We start from the raw sequence: 16,903 nt of genomic DNA on the forward strand, positions 1-16,903 counted from the left end.
CGATATATGTTATATTGCATTTAGGAACTTTCGGGTAATTGAACATGTATCAATAATTACGGATTTCTGTAATTGTATATATAAGTTTGGATGTAGCTGTATTGCATTGATGTACTGGTGGATATTGTGTGGTATGGCTCCTGTAGTTGATACTATAATGTCAACTTTATCCTGATGCCACATGTCCTTGACTTCCTCAGCCAGTTGGATGTATTTTTCAATTTTTTCTCCTGTTTTCTTTTGTATATTTGTTGTATTGGGTATGGATATTTCGATTAGTTGTGTTAATTTCTTCTTTTTATTGGTGAGTATGATGTCAGGTTTGTTATGTGGTGGTGTTTTATCTGTTATAATGGTTCTGTTCCAGTATAATTTGTATTCATCATTCTCCAGTACATTTTGTGGTGCATACTTGTATGTGGGAACGTGTTGTTTTATAAGTTTATGTTGTAAGGCAAGCTGTTGATGTATTATTTTTGCTACATTGTCATGTCTTCTGGGGTATTCTGTATCTGCTAGTATTGTACATCCACTTGTGATGTGATCTACTGTTTCTATTTGTTGTTTGCAAAGTCTGCATTTATCTGTTGTGGTATTGGGATCTTTAATAATATGCTTGCTATAATATCTGGTGTTTATTATTTGATCCTGTATTGCAATCATGAATCCTTCCGTCTCACTGTATATATTGCCTTTTCTTAGCCATGTGTTGGATGTGTTGCGTCTTGATCGATGTGTGGCTGTGCCATGTAGTGTTTTCTTTCTCCAATTTACTTTTTTTGTATCTGTTGATGTTATGTGATCTAAAGGGTTGTAGAAGTGGTTATGAAATTGCAGTGGTGTAGCCGATGTATTTATATGAGTGATTGCTTTGTGTATTTTGCTAGTTTCTGCTCGTTCTAGAAAGAATTTTCTTAAATTGTCTACCTGTCCATAATGTAGGTTTTTATGTCGATAAATCCCCTTCCTCCTTCCTTTCTGCTTAATGTGAATCTTTCAGTTGCTGAATGTATGTGATGTATTCTATATTTGTGGCATTGTGATCGTGTAAGTGTATTGAGTGCTTCTAGGTCTGTGTTACTCCATTTCACTACTCCAAATGAGTAAGTCAATATTCGTATAGCATAAGTATTTATAGCTTTTGTCTTGTTTCTTGCTGTCAATTCTGTTTTCAGTATTTTTGTTAGTCTTTGTCTATATATTTCTTTTAGTTCTTCTTTAATATTTGTATTATCTATTCCTATTTTTTGTCTGTATCCTAGATATTTATAGGCATCTGTTTTTTCTACATCTACATTCATCTACATTTATACTCCGCAAGCCACCCAACGGTGTGTGGCGGAGGGCACTTTACGTGCCACTGTCATCATCTCCCTTTCCTGTTCCAGTCGCGTATGGTTCGCGGGGAGAACGACTGTCTGAAAGCCTCTGTGCGCGCTCTAATCTCTCTAATTTTACATTCGTGATCTCCTCGGGAGGTATAAGTAGGGGGAAGCAATATATTCGATACCTCATCCAAAAACGCACCCTCTCGAAACCTGGCGAGCAAGCTACACCGCGATGCAGAGCGCCTCTCTTGCAGAGTCTGCCACTTGAGTTTGTTAAACATCTCCGTAACGCTATCATGGTTACCAAATAACCCTGTGACGAAACGCGCCGCTCTTCTTTGGATCTTCTCTATCTCCTCCGTCAACCCGATCTGGTACGGATCCCACACTGATGAGCAATACTCAAGTATAGGTCGAACGAGTGTTTTGTAAGCCACCTCCTTTGTTGATGGACTACATTTTCTAAGGACTCTCCCAATGAATCTCAACCTGGTACCCGCCTTACCAACAATTAATTTTATATGATCATTCCACTTCAAATCGTTCCGCACGCATACTCCCAGGTATTTTACAGAAGTAACTGCTACCAGTGTTTGTTCCGCTATCATATAATCATACAATAAAGGATCCTTCTTTCTATGTATTCGCAATACATTACATTTGTCTATGTTAAGGGTCAGTTGCCACTCCCTGCACCAAGTGCCTATCCGCTGCAGATCTTCCTGCATTTCGCTACAATTTTCTAATGCTGCAACTTCTCTGTATACTACAGCATCATCCGCGAAAAGCCGCATGGAACTTCAGACACTATCTACTAGGTCATTTATATATACTGTGAAAAGCAGTGGTCTCATAACACTCCCCTGTGGCACGCCAGAGGTTACTTTAATGTCTGTAGACGTCTCTCCGTGGATAACAACATGCTGTGTTCTGTTTGCTAAAAACTCTTCAATCCAGCCACACAGCTGGTCTGATATTCCGTAGGCTCTTACTTTATCAGGCGACAGTGCGGAACTGTATCGAACACCTTCCGGAAGTCAAGAAAAATAGCATCTACCTGGGAGCCTGTATCTAATATTTTCTGGGTCTCATGAACAAATAAAGCGAGTTGGGTTTCACACGATCGCTGTTTCCGGAATCCATGTTGATTCCTACATAGTAGATTCTGAGTTTCCAAAAACGACATGATACTCGAGCAAAAAACATGTTCTAAAATTCTACAACAGATCGACGTCAGAGATATAGGTCTATAGTTTTGCGCATCTGCTCGACGACCCTTCTTGAAGACTGGGACTACCTGTGCTCTTTTCCAATCATTTGGAACCTTCCGTTCCTCTAGAGACTTGCGGTACACGGCTGTTAGAAGGGGGGCAAGTTCTTTCGCGTACTCTGTGTAGAATCGAATTGGTATCCCGTCAGGTCCAGTGGACTTTACTCTGTTGAGTGATTCCAGTTGCTTTTCTATTCCTTGGACACTTATTTCGATGTCAGCCATTTTTTAGTTGGTGAGAGGATTTAGAGAAGGAACTGCAGTGCGGTCTTCCTCTGTGAAACAGCTTTGGAAAAAGGTGTTTAGTATTTCAGCTTTACGCTTGTCATCCTCTGTTTCAATGCCATCATCATCCCGGAGTGTCTGGACATGATGTTTCGAGCCACTTACTGATTTAACGTAAGACCAGAACTTCCTAGGATTTTCTGTCAAGTCGGTACCTAGTATTTTACTTTCGAATTCACTGAACGCTTCACGCATAGCCCTCCTTACGCTAACTTTGACATTGTTTAGCTTCTGTTTGTCTGAGAGGTTTTGGCTGCGTTTAAACTTGGAGTGAAGCTCTCTTTGTTTTCGCAGTAGTTTCCTAACTTTGTTGTTGTACCACGGTGGGTTTTTCCCGTCCCTCACAGTTTTACTCGGCACGTACCTGTCTAAAACGCATTTTACGATTGCCTTGAACTTTTTCCATAAACACTCAACATTGTCAGTGTCGGAACAGAAATTTTCGTTTTGATCTGTTAGGTAGTCTGAAATCTGCCTTCTATTACTCTTGCTAAACAGATAAACCTTCCTCCCTTTTTTCATATTCCTATTAACTTCCATATTCAGGGATGCTGCAACGGCCTTATGATCACCGATTCCCTGTTCTGCACTTACAGAGTCGAAAAGTTCGGGTCTGTTTGTTATCAGTAGGTCCAAGATGTTATCTCCACGAGTCGGTTCTCTGTTTAATTGCTCGAGGTAATTTTCGGATAGTGCACTCAGTATAATGTCACTCGATGCTCTGTCCCTACCACCCGTCCTAAACATCTGAGTGTCCCAGTCTATATCTGGTAAATTGAAATCTCCACCTAAGACCATAACATGCTGAGAAAATTTATGTGAAATGTATTCCAAAGTTGTTCTGCCACTAATGCTGCTGAGTCGGGGGGTCGGTAAAAGGAGCCAATTATTAACCTAGCTCGGTTGTTGAGTGTAACCTCCACCCATAATAATTCACAGGAACTATCCACTTCTTCTTCACTACAGGATAAACTACTACTAACAGCGACGAACACTCCACCACCGGTTGCATGCAATCTATCCATTCTAAACACCGTCTGTGCCTTAGTAAAAATTTCGGCAGAATTTATCTCTGGCTTCAGCCAGCTTTCTGTACCTATAACGATTTCAGCTTCGGTGCTTTCTATCAGCGCTTGAAGTTCCGGTACTTTACCAACGCAGCTTCGACAGTTTACAATTACAATACTGATTGCTGCTTGGTCCCCGCATGTCCTGACTTTGCCCCGTACCCGTTGAAGCTGTTGCCCTTTCTGCACTTGCCCGAGGCCATCTAACCTAAAAAAACCGCCCAGCCCACGCCACACAACCCCTGCTACCCGTGTAGCCGCTTGTTGCGTGTAGTGGACTCCTGACCTATCCAGCGGAACCCGAAACCCCGCCACCCTATGGCGCAAGTCGAGGAATCTGCAGCCCACACGGTCGCAGAACCGTCTCGGCCTCTGATTCAGACCCTCCACTCGGCTCTGTCCCAAAGGTCCGCAGTCAGTCCTGTCGACGATGCTGCAGATGGTGAGCTCTGCTTTCATCCCGCTAGCGAGACTGGCAGTCTTGACCAAATCAGATAGCCGCCGGAAGCCAGAGAGGATTTCCTCCGGTCCATAGCGACACACATCATTGGTGCCGACATGAGCGACCACCTGCAGATGGGTGCACCCTGTACCCTTCATGACATCCGGAAGGACTCTTTCCACATCTGGAATGACTCCCCCCGGTATGCACACGGAGTGCACTTTGGTTTTCTTCCCCTCCCTTGCTGCCATATCCCTAAGGGGCCCCATTACGCACCTGATGTTGGCGCTCCCAACTACCAATAAGCCCACCCTCTGCGACTGCCCGGATCTTGCAGACGGAGGGGCAACCTCTGGAACAGGACAAGCAGCCATGTCAGGCCGAAGATCAGTATCAGCCTGAGACAGAGCCTGAAACCGGTTCGTCAGACAAACTGGAGAGGCCTTCCGTTCAGCCCTCCGGAATGTCTTTTGCCCCCTGCCACACCTTGAGACGACCTCCCACTCTACCACAGGTGAGGGATCAGCCTCCCGGGCAACCACAGTCGTAGTCCGATCGGGGGATGCGTGGGACGAGCTGGCCGTCCCCGACAAACCCCCATCCGGACCCCCACAGTGATGCCCATTGGCAACAGCCTCAAGCTGTGTGACCGAAGCCAACACTGCCTGAAGCTGGGAGCGAAGGGATGCCAACTCAGCCTGCATCCGAACACAGCAGTTGCAGTCCCTATCCATGCTAAAAACTGTTGTGCAAAGAATGTCTGAACTAATCTACAGAGAGCGCAAACAAAACGACACAAAATTGAAACGGTTATTAAAATACAAGATTGCCTAGTAAATGCAGTAATGCTGCCACTTGTGCACTGCTGACACACTGCTCGGCGGCGGAAGGAGACTACGCGATTTTACACGATTCAGGTACTAAAACGCGATGCTACAACTCTCAAATACTATAATACGCCCGAAATTTATGAATTAAACAATGCAAGTACCAAAAACACGCAAAGAAATTAAGAATTAAACTATGTAACAAATGAGTGAGCTAGGAGTATACGACTTGCTGCTTATCCAACGGCGGCAGGGAGCACACTGACTGTGACCAACCGACACTGGCCGTTCAAATTTCCATCGCTTCTATGCAGTCGCTGTGGTTCTCCAATATGTAATCTTCTTGTTTAGTGTGTTTTCCCTTGACTATGCTATTTTTCTTACATTTGTCTGTTCCAAAAGCCATATTTATATATCATTGCTGAATACTTCTGTTATCTTTAGTAATTGCTTGAGTTGTTGATTGGTTGCTGCCAGTAGTTTTAGATCATCCATGTATAGCAAATGTGTGATTTTGTGCGGGTATGTTCCAGTAACATTGTATCCATAATTTGTATTATTTAGCATGTTGGATAGTGGGTTCAGAGCAAGGCAGAACCAGAAAGGACTTAATGAGTCTCCTTGGTATATTCCACACTTAATCTGTATTGGCTGTGATGTGATATTATTTGAATTTGTTTGGATATTAAGTATGGTTTTCCAATTTTTCATTACTATGTTTAGGAACTGTATCAATTTAGGATCTACTTTGTATATTTCCAATATTTGTAGTAACCATGAATGGGGTACACTATCAGAAGCTTTTTGGTAATCAATGTATGCGTAGTGTAGCGACCTTTGTTTAGTTTTAGCTTGATATGTCACCTCTGCATCTATTATCAGTTGCTCTTTACATCCTCGAGCTCCTTTGCAACAGCCTTTTTGTTCTTCATTTATAATTTTGTTCTGTGTTGTATGTGTCATTAATTTCTGTGTAATGACTGAAGTTACAATTTTGTATATTGTTGGTAGGCATGTTATGGGGCGATATTTAGCTGGGTTTGCTGTGTCTGCTTGATCTTTAGGTTGAAGATAAGTTATTCCATGTGTAAGTGTATCAGGGAATGTGTATGGGTCTGCAATGTAACTGTTAAATAATTTAGTTAGATGTGAATGTGTTGAGGTGAACTTCTTTAGCCAGAAATTTGCTATTTTATCATTTCCAGGGGCTTTCCAATTATGTGTAGAATTAATTGCTTGGGTGACTTCATGTTGCAAAATTATCACTTCAGGCATTTGTGGTATCATCTTGTATGTGCCTGTTTCTGCTTGTATCCACCATGCATGCCTGTTATGTTGTACCGGGTTTGACCATATGTTGCTCCAGAAGTGTTCCATGTCTGTTATGTTTGGTGGATTGTCTATTTTAATGTGTGTGTTATCTATTGTCTGGTAAAATTTCTTTTGGTTTGTGTTGAATGTTTGGTTTTGTTTCCTTCTATTTTCACATTTTTTGTATCTTCTAAGTCGTTTGGCCAATGCTTGTAATTTCTGCTTCTTTTCATCTAATTGCTCTATCGCTTCTTGTTGTGAGATTTTACCTAACCTTTTTCGTGTTTTTTTCTGACATTTCATTTTTTATAAATTGTGTTAGCTGTCCGATGTCTTTTCTTAGTTTTTCTATTCTTATCTGTAGCCTGTGTTGCCATGCTAGTTTTGTGGGTTTCTTCTGTGTGTTGGTTGGTTCTGATCTCTGCCTAGTGTGTATATTTAGTGTCGTGAGTGCTCCTATATAAACCAGTAGTTGTAACTCTTCCATAGTTGTTTTCATTTATTTTGTTGTGTATGATTGTGTTGGTAGTTTTTATTGTTGTTTCGACTTGTGGGTTATTTGGCGGTCTATGCAAGAATGGTCTAATGTCTGTATTTGTGTCTTTGTATTCTATATATGTCAGCTGAAATTTATCTTCTATATCTAACATGTGTGTCACTTTGTGTTCTATTTGTGCTTGTTCTGGTGGCTGTCTGAAGATTTTGTTTTCCTCTGATTGTTTAAAATTGATGCGTGTTGTCCTTTTTTTGCTCTGGGATGTTTGAGTCCATTACTGTATTTTCTTCTTCTTCTGATTGCACATTATTTTGTTCCAGTATTTGTTGTACTTGTTGTTTGATGTTTTCTAATTCTGACTGTATTATTATTATTATTATTTGAGGTGTTAATGACAGAACTGCAATATCCAAATTGTGCCCCCAATCTTTCTTTGATTGCAGTTGCATGAAACCATGGTATCACTGATGAACAGAGATTCTACTTTACAAGAGACATTAGACTTTGGTACAGCATATAATGACTTGTTCTATATACTGGATCTTGTGGCGCAAAAGAGGATGGCAAGACATGTGACACTAAGTTTACCTGAAATGTCTATCCTCGCAGGTAAGGAATGGTAACTTGGAAAAACATTGCAAATAATGATTGGTCTTTAAATTTATGTGCCAGAACTTTGTAAGAACTGTGTTCACAATGGTCTGGCTGAATTAATTTCTGCAAAATGCTGCATTTTTAATAAAATAGAACAAAGTGACACCTGTAAAATCATTAGGATGATGAAACTTTGATATGGCTTATGAAACAAAAATAATTTTCAGACGATCCTCGTTTAGAGCATCTCATTGGCATGCACTCAGATGAAACACGTGAATCTGAAAGTTCCAACAAATTCTCAAATACCTGTGAGTGGAATCAACATATGGATGCTTTACTGTCTAATAATGATCAACTGGTTCAATCATTAAGAGACCTCATTGCTGTATGGTGAGTTCCAGCAAATGTATGTTTCTATATTTCAATTGATGTCCAGTGTATAATCTTGATTTAAATAATTGAAATAACAAAATTCATATCTTCGTGGACTGACTGACTGCTACGCTACAGAATATAAAAACTGTAACATACATATTTAGAAGTATTTATTGCAGTGTCATGGTGTAATGTCAGTTTGAAACAGCAAGGTGTGAGGAAGGGACCTCCAGGAGTACGTACATCCTGTTTGTTCTACACAAGTATCACACGTTATTACTCTTGCGTTTTGTTTTGGAAGTTTTGATTCGAATTCCTTTGTTCACCAGTTTGTTGTTTTCATTTCTATGAGAGGTATATGTGGCATCTTGTGTGCTCTCACTGTTCATCTCATTTACTTGTGATTGGAGTATATTCTTACAACATGACTCGTATTCTATAACCAATGTATAGTATGACAGTTTCCAAGGCTACAGGAAGAGAACACACACATAATCATTAAACCGTCCAGTAGAGCTCAGATGCTGCTTACGGTTGCCACACCAGGGAAGGTTTGGGACGTTTACCATTTGTAATTTTGGTTCCAGGGTTCCCTAAATGGGTTAGACTGTGTCTGCTTTCCTAACTACTGATACAAAGACCTAACTGCAAGATGAGATCTATAGGTAGCACATTTCTCAACACTTTATTGCAGTAGACTATGCGGAAAATGTTTCAAAGAGATCTTTTGCAGCTTATGTTAACTCTGCTGCAATCTTAAAGGTTTTGCAGTTTTTTATCCTGAATTACACATTTAATGCTCATTGCATGTATTCAATCTGTATGTGTGATAAAATAGTGGTGTTACTTTTAATCACATGTTGTGTGCTGTGTTTGACTGACAGAAGCAAACTAAGTGCCGAATTTGAATTGAAATGTATGCGAAGATAATGTGCCCTTTTTTTATTTATTTTTTTTTTTTTAACTCGTGCTTTTGTATAATGAAATGTGCAGATTGGTATCCCACATTAAAGATCTGTCCAAAACACATTATTTCCAGTATCGATTGTTAAAATAGTCTCAGGAAAAGTGGCATAGGTAGCAAGCTATTACCATTACAGGTATATTGTTCTGTTGGAATTACGTGTACCCTTACCTGGATCTGCACTGTTTATAGTTCTCAGTTGTTATTCAGGTATGGTCTGGATGCACAACTTACCTCACTTTCACCCTGAACCCATATTCCAAATATTTGTCTGATACACAGCACATTCTATTCATATTTTGCTATTCTGACTCACAATATGTACAGTTATTTGTAAGAAAATAAAATTCTCAAGAACTCTGGTACAATACACTCAGAAGAAAAAACTTGCTAATAATGCATTTGAATCTCCCAAATGCTGTCAATGAGTGAGGAAATTCTCAGCAAGTAGCAACTAAAGGTAACAGGACATGTTTCACATGCATCTTTTATGAAGCTCTGGTTAGATGGTCCTACTTGTGTGAACATGTGCTAGTGCTTTCCGAGACATTTACAAACTTTGCATTCCTTCTCTACAGCAGATAGAATTCCCAATTGATATTGTCATTCTACTAAATTTATTCCAAACCATTGTGGCATGGTTGTGCAGCAGCCTTATAATGTGATTAATATTAAAAAACAGTCCTGGCCCACATGTTTGTTCTCAGTGGTTTTTAAACCATCTTCTATGGTTTGCTTCCTGTTAGGTTACCATTTAACCTAATAATTCCATAACTCTCTCTCTCTCTCTCTCTCTTTTTCTTTCTTTCCAGCTCCACACTGGTGACATCTTCTACATGGTTGAGAAAAACCTGGGTATTTAGGAAAAACTCGGTGGATAAATTATTATTATTTTTTTCCATTTTTTTCATATTGGTAATAAAGCATCTAAATTTAAAGTCCCATGATTAATTTATTCACAAGTCTAACCCATTCTAACTTCTGCAGAAAAGATAATTTACATGTAAAAGTTAGTTTTATTGATTACCAGCTTAGCATCTGCCGCTTCACTCACTCAGACTGTGTGCTCTGCACAGATTTTTTAAAACTGAATTTTTATGTTGTTCACAAATTGCACTAACTTCTAAACTTTTCATGCTAATTAATGCCATAGAAGCATGGTCTTTCCCAAATGTACTTCTTACCAAAAAGTGATTCTTTTAGCTGGAGTCAAAGATGGGCATTAATCATGCCTTTTGCATTCTTGTGGAGACATTTTCATAGAAATGTTCATCCCTAAAACACATTTTTTATATGTAACTGATAAGTGAAATACCAATTTTCAGATTTTTAACGTTAAAATGTTTTTTAATACAAGAAAATATTTTCTTACACACTTTTATCTCTCGTTTCATCCCCTAAGGAGTTGAATTTCCAGAAACAGCGTAACAGCTATTTTTTTTATTTCTAACTGAGAAGCCAAATTGCAGTTTTGAGATTTAGCTTTAAAATATGTTCATAATGAAATATTTGCATAAAAAATCTCTTCTGTTTCACCACATTAGCATTGTAATTTCCAAAAACACTAACACAATTTTTTTTAAAAAATGTCTATAACCAAGAAGACAAATACCAATTTTCATAGCTGTAGCTTCAAAGAAACTTCAGGAGTTCCTTAGAGCTATCTTCGAAATCGACTTAATAGCTAATATTTTCAAAAAGCTTTCCTTCTATTATGCGTGGGATTTCAAAAATCCCTTCCTAAACAATGCCTTCAGTATAAGATCAACAGTCTCTCCAGATTTAAAGATCCTGTCTTTGGCAGTTTGGTTTGGGTGTGATGAGTCATTCACGACATTGCGTTTTATATGTATGATAATTTAGAGAGAAACCTTCAAATCATTTGGATAAAGATGTATAAGTAATAGCTAGATTCCTTACAGTTTGATGCAGGATACAAATTCATCTGTGCAAAATAGCTCAGTCAGAGCAAATTTTCAAAGGATAGAAAACCCAGGATGGAACATGGACAATATGAAAGGAGATAGTGCTACTCACCACACACAACAGGCATTGAGTGGCTGGCAACAGATGGTTGCTGGGAGGACTGTTGCCAGCTTTCCATGGGAACTACTGGTGGAAACTACAGTATGATTAAAATTATGTGTTAGTTGACACTTCTGGCTTTGTATCTGCTTTCCTGAAATAGGAGTGCTCAATGTCACACACATTCACTGTTGCCAAACTGCCACAGCAATTGGTTCACTTCCAAGTGCTTGTCTGGCTTTCTTTCTTGATGATGTTTTCAGATCCCGAATCCTGAGTCTGGCCCTCTTATTTTGTATTTCAGTATACCTGATACACAAGGCGCAATTCAGCGTTACGTATACAGTTTTTATAATCCTAGAGACGAGCTTATGTTAGACAAGCTTCGCATGACATTGCATGAAGCAGAATTTTAATCTATTTGCACTTGTTTTTCTTCCTATCATTCCCTTTTCATTGAAATCTGCTTGTGCTGTCTATAACCTGCAACTGAGTGCCAAACAGGACTGCTCAATGGTTGGTAATACGGCAGCTGGTGTAGGCAGTGAGAGGATGGTTTCAGATAATCAGTCGGAGAGAGAACTTGCAATTTGCTTTTAGCACTGAAACTGAAGTTTTTCGGTCTTAGAGTTTGCTTGTACAGGTTAACTCTAATAGCTGTGAAAAAAGTGATTGTGATTTTTACTTCTGCTGTAGATTGTTGACTGCCACTTTGTTGGCTACATTGCAAATCACTGGGTTTTGTTTAGTTTAGGACACAAGTTTAAATTCAGGGCTGTACAATTATCCTTCTGGCGCAATTAAGTCGTGTGTCACTTAAAATCGGCTGTGGACAGATCATCTCCTATTGCTGTCTTATCTTGTACCAACCGCTTCAGACATTGCTCTACATTACACAATAACAGCATTCGAGAAGCGAGCCCGCCGTGTTTCTGTGCCGCCTGTAACAGAGCGGTAGCCGGCAACAGATGTGGCAAAACTGTAGCAGCAAGTGACAGACGTCAACTATTGAGTAATTGTGATCGGAGCATAGTCGTCTGTAGAGCACTGACAACACGGAGGTACTGTGTACGTGCGGAAAGCAGGTGCACCAAGTCAGTTGCAACTGTCAGCGATCTCCTCTCGCGACTCCACTGTAGTTGATTACTGTGAAATTTGGTCGATTTTCCTCACCGAACATGAATATGTATCCATCTTAAGTGCTTATGTATTTGTACTTGTTATTCATTATAGGAATTAGATAGTGTTTAGACTTAATGGACGTGTTAATCTACTGACAGTCTGTTTGAAACAGTAGATGAATGTTATCAGTTTATTTAATGTTATTCCCTTTCTAGTGAACTGACTATCCAATAAAAAATTCATGTACATGTGAGTTAATGCCTAATTTTATTTGTCCTTATTGTTACATGTGTAGCTGGATATCAGTGTCATAAGTATCTTTCTGTCAGTGATGTCCTGTGAATCTGTGCTTGTAGTTCTTTGCTGATTGTATCACTTACATCCACTGTTTGTTGCCATGGGTAATCAACACAAAAAGCACTTTATTTCTATTTTTTAGGTGGCAGCAACCATTTGAGACAGGTGTTCCAGAAGATATGGTTGTAAATGGAAAGAACATATTGCAGCATACAGCACACTGGGATCGTGTAACAGCTTTCTTGGAAAGAAAGCAAATGAAGGAATAAGTTGTGGGGAAATCATATTTGAAAATTAGGATTTACAAATTTATTTACAGATAACTTTTGTTAAGTATTAAAACAATATGAAGTTTTGTTCCTCTGTTAACTTGCAAGAACCTGGTTGAGTTATAGCTTTTTATACGTTTATCTGTGCAACATGTAAATTAAAATAAACTACTTTCTTCATTATACTACTACATAGTAATGGTCTTTGCAATGCACCGATGCACAACTGTGATTTCATATATGTAAGTATCTGAGTATGTGGCATTGCCTGTGTATGCAACCCCCCCCCTCTCCCCGACCCATTATGCTCCCACCCCTCTCCGTCCATCTGTCACCTCCACCCCGTCCTTGTCTGCCCCCTCCCTTCCCTCTATGGTACATTCAGCAGCAAATGTGAATACTGTCTGCTAAATGTGTTGGTAATAGAGTTAGCAGCAAAGTAGTAATCAATTTAAACATCATCCCTGATGTGACATTTTAACTGCATGAACTGCAAAATGTACTATGTGATAACTTTTTTCGTCTCATAATTTTGTGAGGGCTGCAAGTCAGAAAAAAATTGAGTAACTGTTTGAAATTAAGTATAAAGTTGGTTGCAAGTCACTAAGTACTCCCGTTGGCAAATACTGGATAGCAATCATAGTAGCTACATACTATGCAACAAATAGTTTGGAAGTATGGATTAAACACATCGAAGATTGTATAAGCAATGTATTCATTTCTTTCAATTTTATCAAGTAGCACAAATTGATTAACACAAGCATTTTCTCAAAAATGATAAAGTTCTAAAGTGAAAGAGTAAATACTTCCCCTAATTCACGTAAGATTTTTAAAGTCGGTAAGTATCTTGTACTGTAAACTTTGTAAATAAGGCTTGTCCTTCCTCAGGATTTGAGCTATCTTGTTATCAAGTTTTATGAAATCTGTTCAGCTATTTAGTTATAATAAATTTAAACGTCATGCATGATGTGACCGTTTTTCCATCTCAATGTGTATGGCATTTTACTCCTGGACTGTAATAGGTAGGTGGTTCTCACCCACACAGCAATTGTTGCCTGACAGTAGGGGATGTGTGTACCAAATTTGGTTGAAACTGATCCAGTGGTTTAGGAGATGTGGAATATACATATGTGTGTACATAAGCTTTTGTAATATGGATGGATTATTTGAAGTTTAAAACTTTAGAGGTTGTAGCTTTTCCCCGTCAAATAAATTGATAGGCTCAGTAGAACAAAACTTTGAAACTCTCTGTAACTGTTTCACTAAAATTTTGGATGGTGTAAGAGCTGAAGTGCAAAACCACTTGATTTCCACAACTGTATTAAAGAGAATTTCAAATGACCATTGTTGTTTTTCTGACTACTGTGTAATATGAAAAAAATTAGTATCCTGATAAATTTTTAATTGTAATGTGAAAATAATTGGTTCAAAATGGTTCAAATGGCTCTGAGCACTATGGGACTTAACAAAATAATTGAGAGACTTTCTAATGTAATGAAACAACTGTTTATCCTAAACATGAATACAACAGTAGAACTGGTCGATTTTGCCAATGTGGCCTCTCTGTCTGTAACAAGTAAGTATACTCACCATTTTTCAGAATTTGTAATATTAATATGGAAGTTACAAAATTTCTCAGTTTGAAAATAACAGTTAAAATAAATTTTTTTGTGTCATCTCATTCTCACGGTAGGCACATACCGTGGGAAGCAAGGAGGGGATATTGTTTGGTGGCCGGTATCCTCTTCTATAATACAAACTGTGTGCAAGTATTAGTTGGGTTCTTTACTCAAAAGAATAGAAAATTACTCAACTCAAGATAGTCCAGGTGTTGTGGTACAAGCTCTCCATAGAAGTCCACATTAGCCTCACTGCTGGTGACGTAAAAGTCCGCTATATACACTGCTCTGGTCACTAGGTAGAGGCTGAGCTAAGTCAGTTTGGTTTCCAGAAAGGCATTTTCAGTGGAAAACGCTATATATACTTTCACTAACGAAATATTAAATGCTCTGAGTAACTGGAAGTCACCTGTTGGGATATTTTGTGATCTCTCAAAGGCTTTTGATTGTGTAAATCATGGAATACTTCCAGATAAGCTCAAGTACTGTGGTATGAATGGGACAGCGCTCAAATAGTTTAAATCATACCTAACTGGAAGAGTGCAGAAAGTTGAAATAAGCAGTTCACATAATATGCAGAAAAACTGGTGGTTCTTCAAACTGGGGAACAATCAAGAATGGGGTGCCGCAAGGTTCGGTCTTGGGTCCTCTGCTGTTCTTAATATATATTAATGACTTTCCATTCTATATTCATGAAGATGCGGAGCTGATACTTTTTGCCGATGATATAAGTATAGCTATTGCACCCAACAGACAAGAATTAAGTGGTGAAATTGTAAACGATGTTTTTCAGAAAATCGTGGTTCTCTGCAAATGGGCTCTCATTAAACTTTGGCAAAACATAGTACATACAGTTCCACACAGTAAATGGAATGACACCATTAATAAATATAGACTTTGATCAGAAATCTGTAGCTAAGGTAGAATATTCAAAGTTTCTAGGTGTATTCATTGATGAGGGGTTGAACTAGAAAACACACACACTGAAGATCTGCTGAAACGTTTGAGTTCAGCTACTTATGCTATTAGGGTCATTGCAAATTTTGGCGATATACATCTCACCACGCCTATTTTCATTCTTTGCTTTTGTATGGCATCATATTCTGGGGTAACTCATAATTGAGTAAAAGAGTGTTCATTGCACAAAAGCGTGTAATTAGAATAATTGTTGGAGCTCATCCAAGATCATCCTGCAGACACTTATTTAAAGAGCTAGAGATCTTCACTGTAGGCTCACAATACATAATGTCTGCATGTGTCTGTGTATGTGCGGATGGATGTGTGTGTGTGTGTGTGTGTGTGTGTGTGTGTGTGTGTGTGTGTGTGTGTGTGTGTGTGCGCGCGCGCGAGTGTATACCTGTCCTTTTTTCCCTCTAAGGCAGGGGCGGGCAGGAATCCTGCACATGTGCGGTGCACTTGCACGCGTGCAGTTAACAGGTGTTCCTCGTGCACACAGGGGCAAGCTGGCCACCCGCTTATCTCCCATCCCCACCATACCATCTGTCCGCTCCTTCCTCTGTAATACGTTTTGTTTCCTAGCTTGCTTTATTGAGTGAATGAATAAAGTTAGTAGGAGTGCTTGAAGGAAATCGTGGTTTGAAAGAGTACCTATTACCTACGATAAGTTTTATTTAATTATCACAGGTGGAGTTTACAATACGTTTAATATCTGGAACAAAATTTCTACATACAAACACAAACAGTTACGTAAATTTTCATCACTGATGTTTGCTCTTAACTGAGACTTATTAATTCAGTAAATGGTTTTCCAGCTCTCGCTATATTAAGCGCAGTCTTATAACTTGCACATACCGCTGGGCTATTATTGTTGTCGTCCTGAAAACTTGAAAACAGTGCTCCATATAATTTTAAATCAGTTAGATGAGAGACATGACGAGAGAAAGTCGCAGATCTCTCGTAACAACAGCAACTACGACAAATTCAAATGGCTCTGAGCACTATGGGACTTAATTGCTGTGGTCATCAGTCCCCTAGAACTTAGAACTACTTAAACCTAACTAACCTAAGGACATCACACACATCCATGCCCGAGGCTGGATTCGAACCTGCGACCGTAGCGGTCGCGCGGTTCCAGACTGTAGCGCCTAGAACCGCTCGGCCACTCCGGCCGGCCAACTAAGACAGATTCATCTGGTATCGTCAGATCGCTCTTCTTAAGCTCAGTCAATTCCCCATCAGCTCAGAATCCGACAATAAATTGTACTTGTCCTTGCGAAATTTATTACAATGGCCTTCAATACTAAACTTCCGTTGACCAGCGAGAATACTGCCACATATTAAACATTTCGAATTTTCACGTTTTTGCACAAAGAAAAAATGATTCTCCCATTACTTTGTAAAAGATAGCAAATCTCCACTTCTCCGTTTCTTGAAATACAACGTTCACTACATAGTGCTTGCTTCGCATCAACGTCCGCAGCTTAGCCCGGCACTACACTGCCGCAACCTGCCGGCTGTCGCCACAGCCCCGGTCGACGCCCGCACGCGAGCAGCACACGTGCAGCGCTGTGCGCTCGTGAGCCGCGTGCAACGATTGCCCGCCCCTGCTCTAGAGGTAAGTCTTTCCGCTCCCGGGATTGGAATGACTC

General features: G+C 39.5%; 1 protein-coding gene across 1 annotated transcript in view; it reads left to right on the plus strand.

The window, feature by feature from the left end:
* The window catches only part of LOC126109670 (disks large homolog 5-like), a 103,571-nt gene extending 90,724 nt beyond the window's left edge, over positions 1 to 12,847 (plus strand). The window contains exons 8-10 of the mRNA XM_049914721.1: positions 7,470 to 7,635; positions 7,848 to 8,013; positions 12,549 to 12,847. Coding sequence (XP_049770678.1) covers positions 7,470 to 7,635; positions 7,848 to 8,013; positions 12,549 to 12,675 — 459 coding nt within the window. The 3' untranslated portion in view covers positions 12,676 to 12,847. The remainder of the gene's footprint in view (positions 1 to 7,469; positions 7,636 to 7,847; positions 8,014 to 12,548) is intronic.
* Positions 12,848 to 16,903: the final 4,056 nt, after the last annotated feature.

The sequence above is a fragment of the Schistocerca cancellata genome, chromosome 12 (assembly GCF_023864275.1).
Source record: "Schistocerca cancellata isolate TAMUIC-IGC-003103 chromosome 12, iqSchCanc2.1, whole genome shotgun sequence".
NCBI classification, from domain to species: domain Eukaryota; kingdom Metazoa; phylum Arthropoda; class Insecta; order Orthoptera; family Acrididae; genus Schistocerca; species Schistocerca cancellata.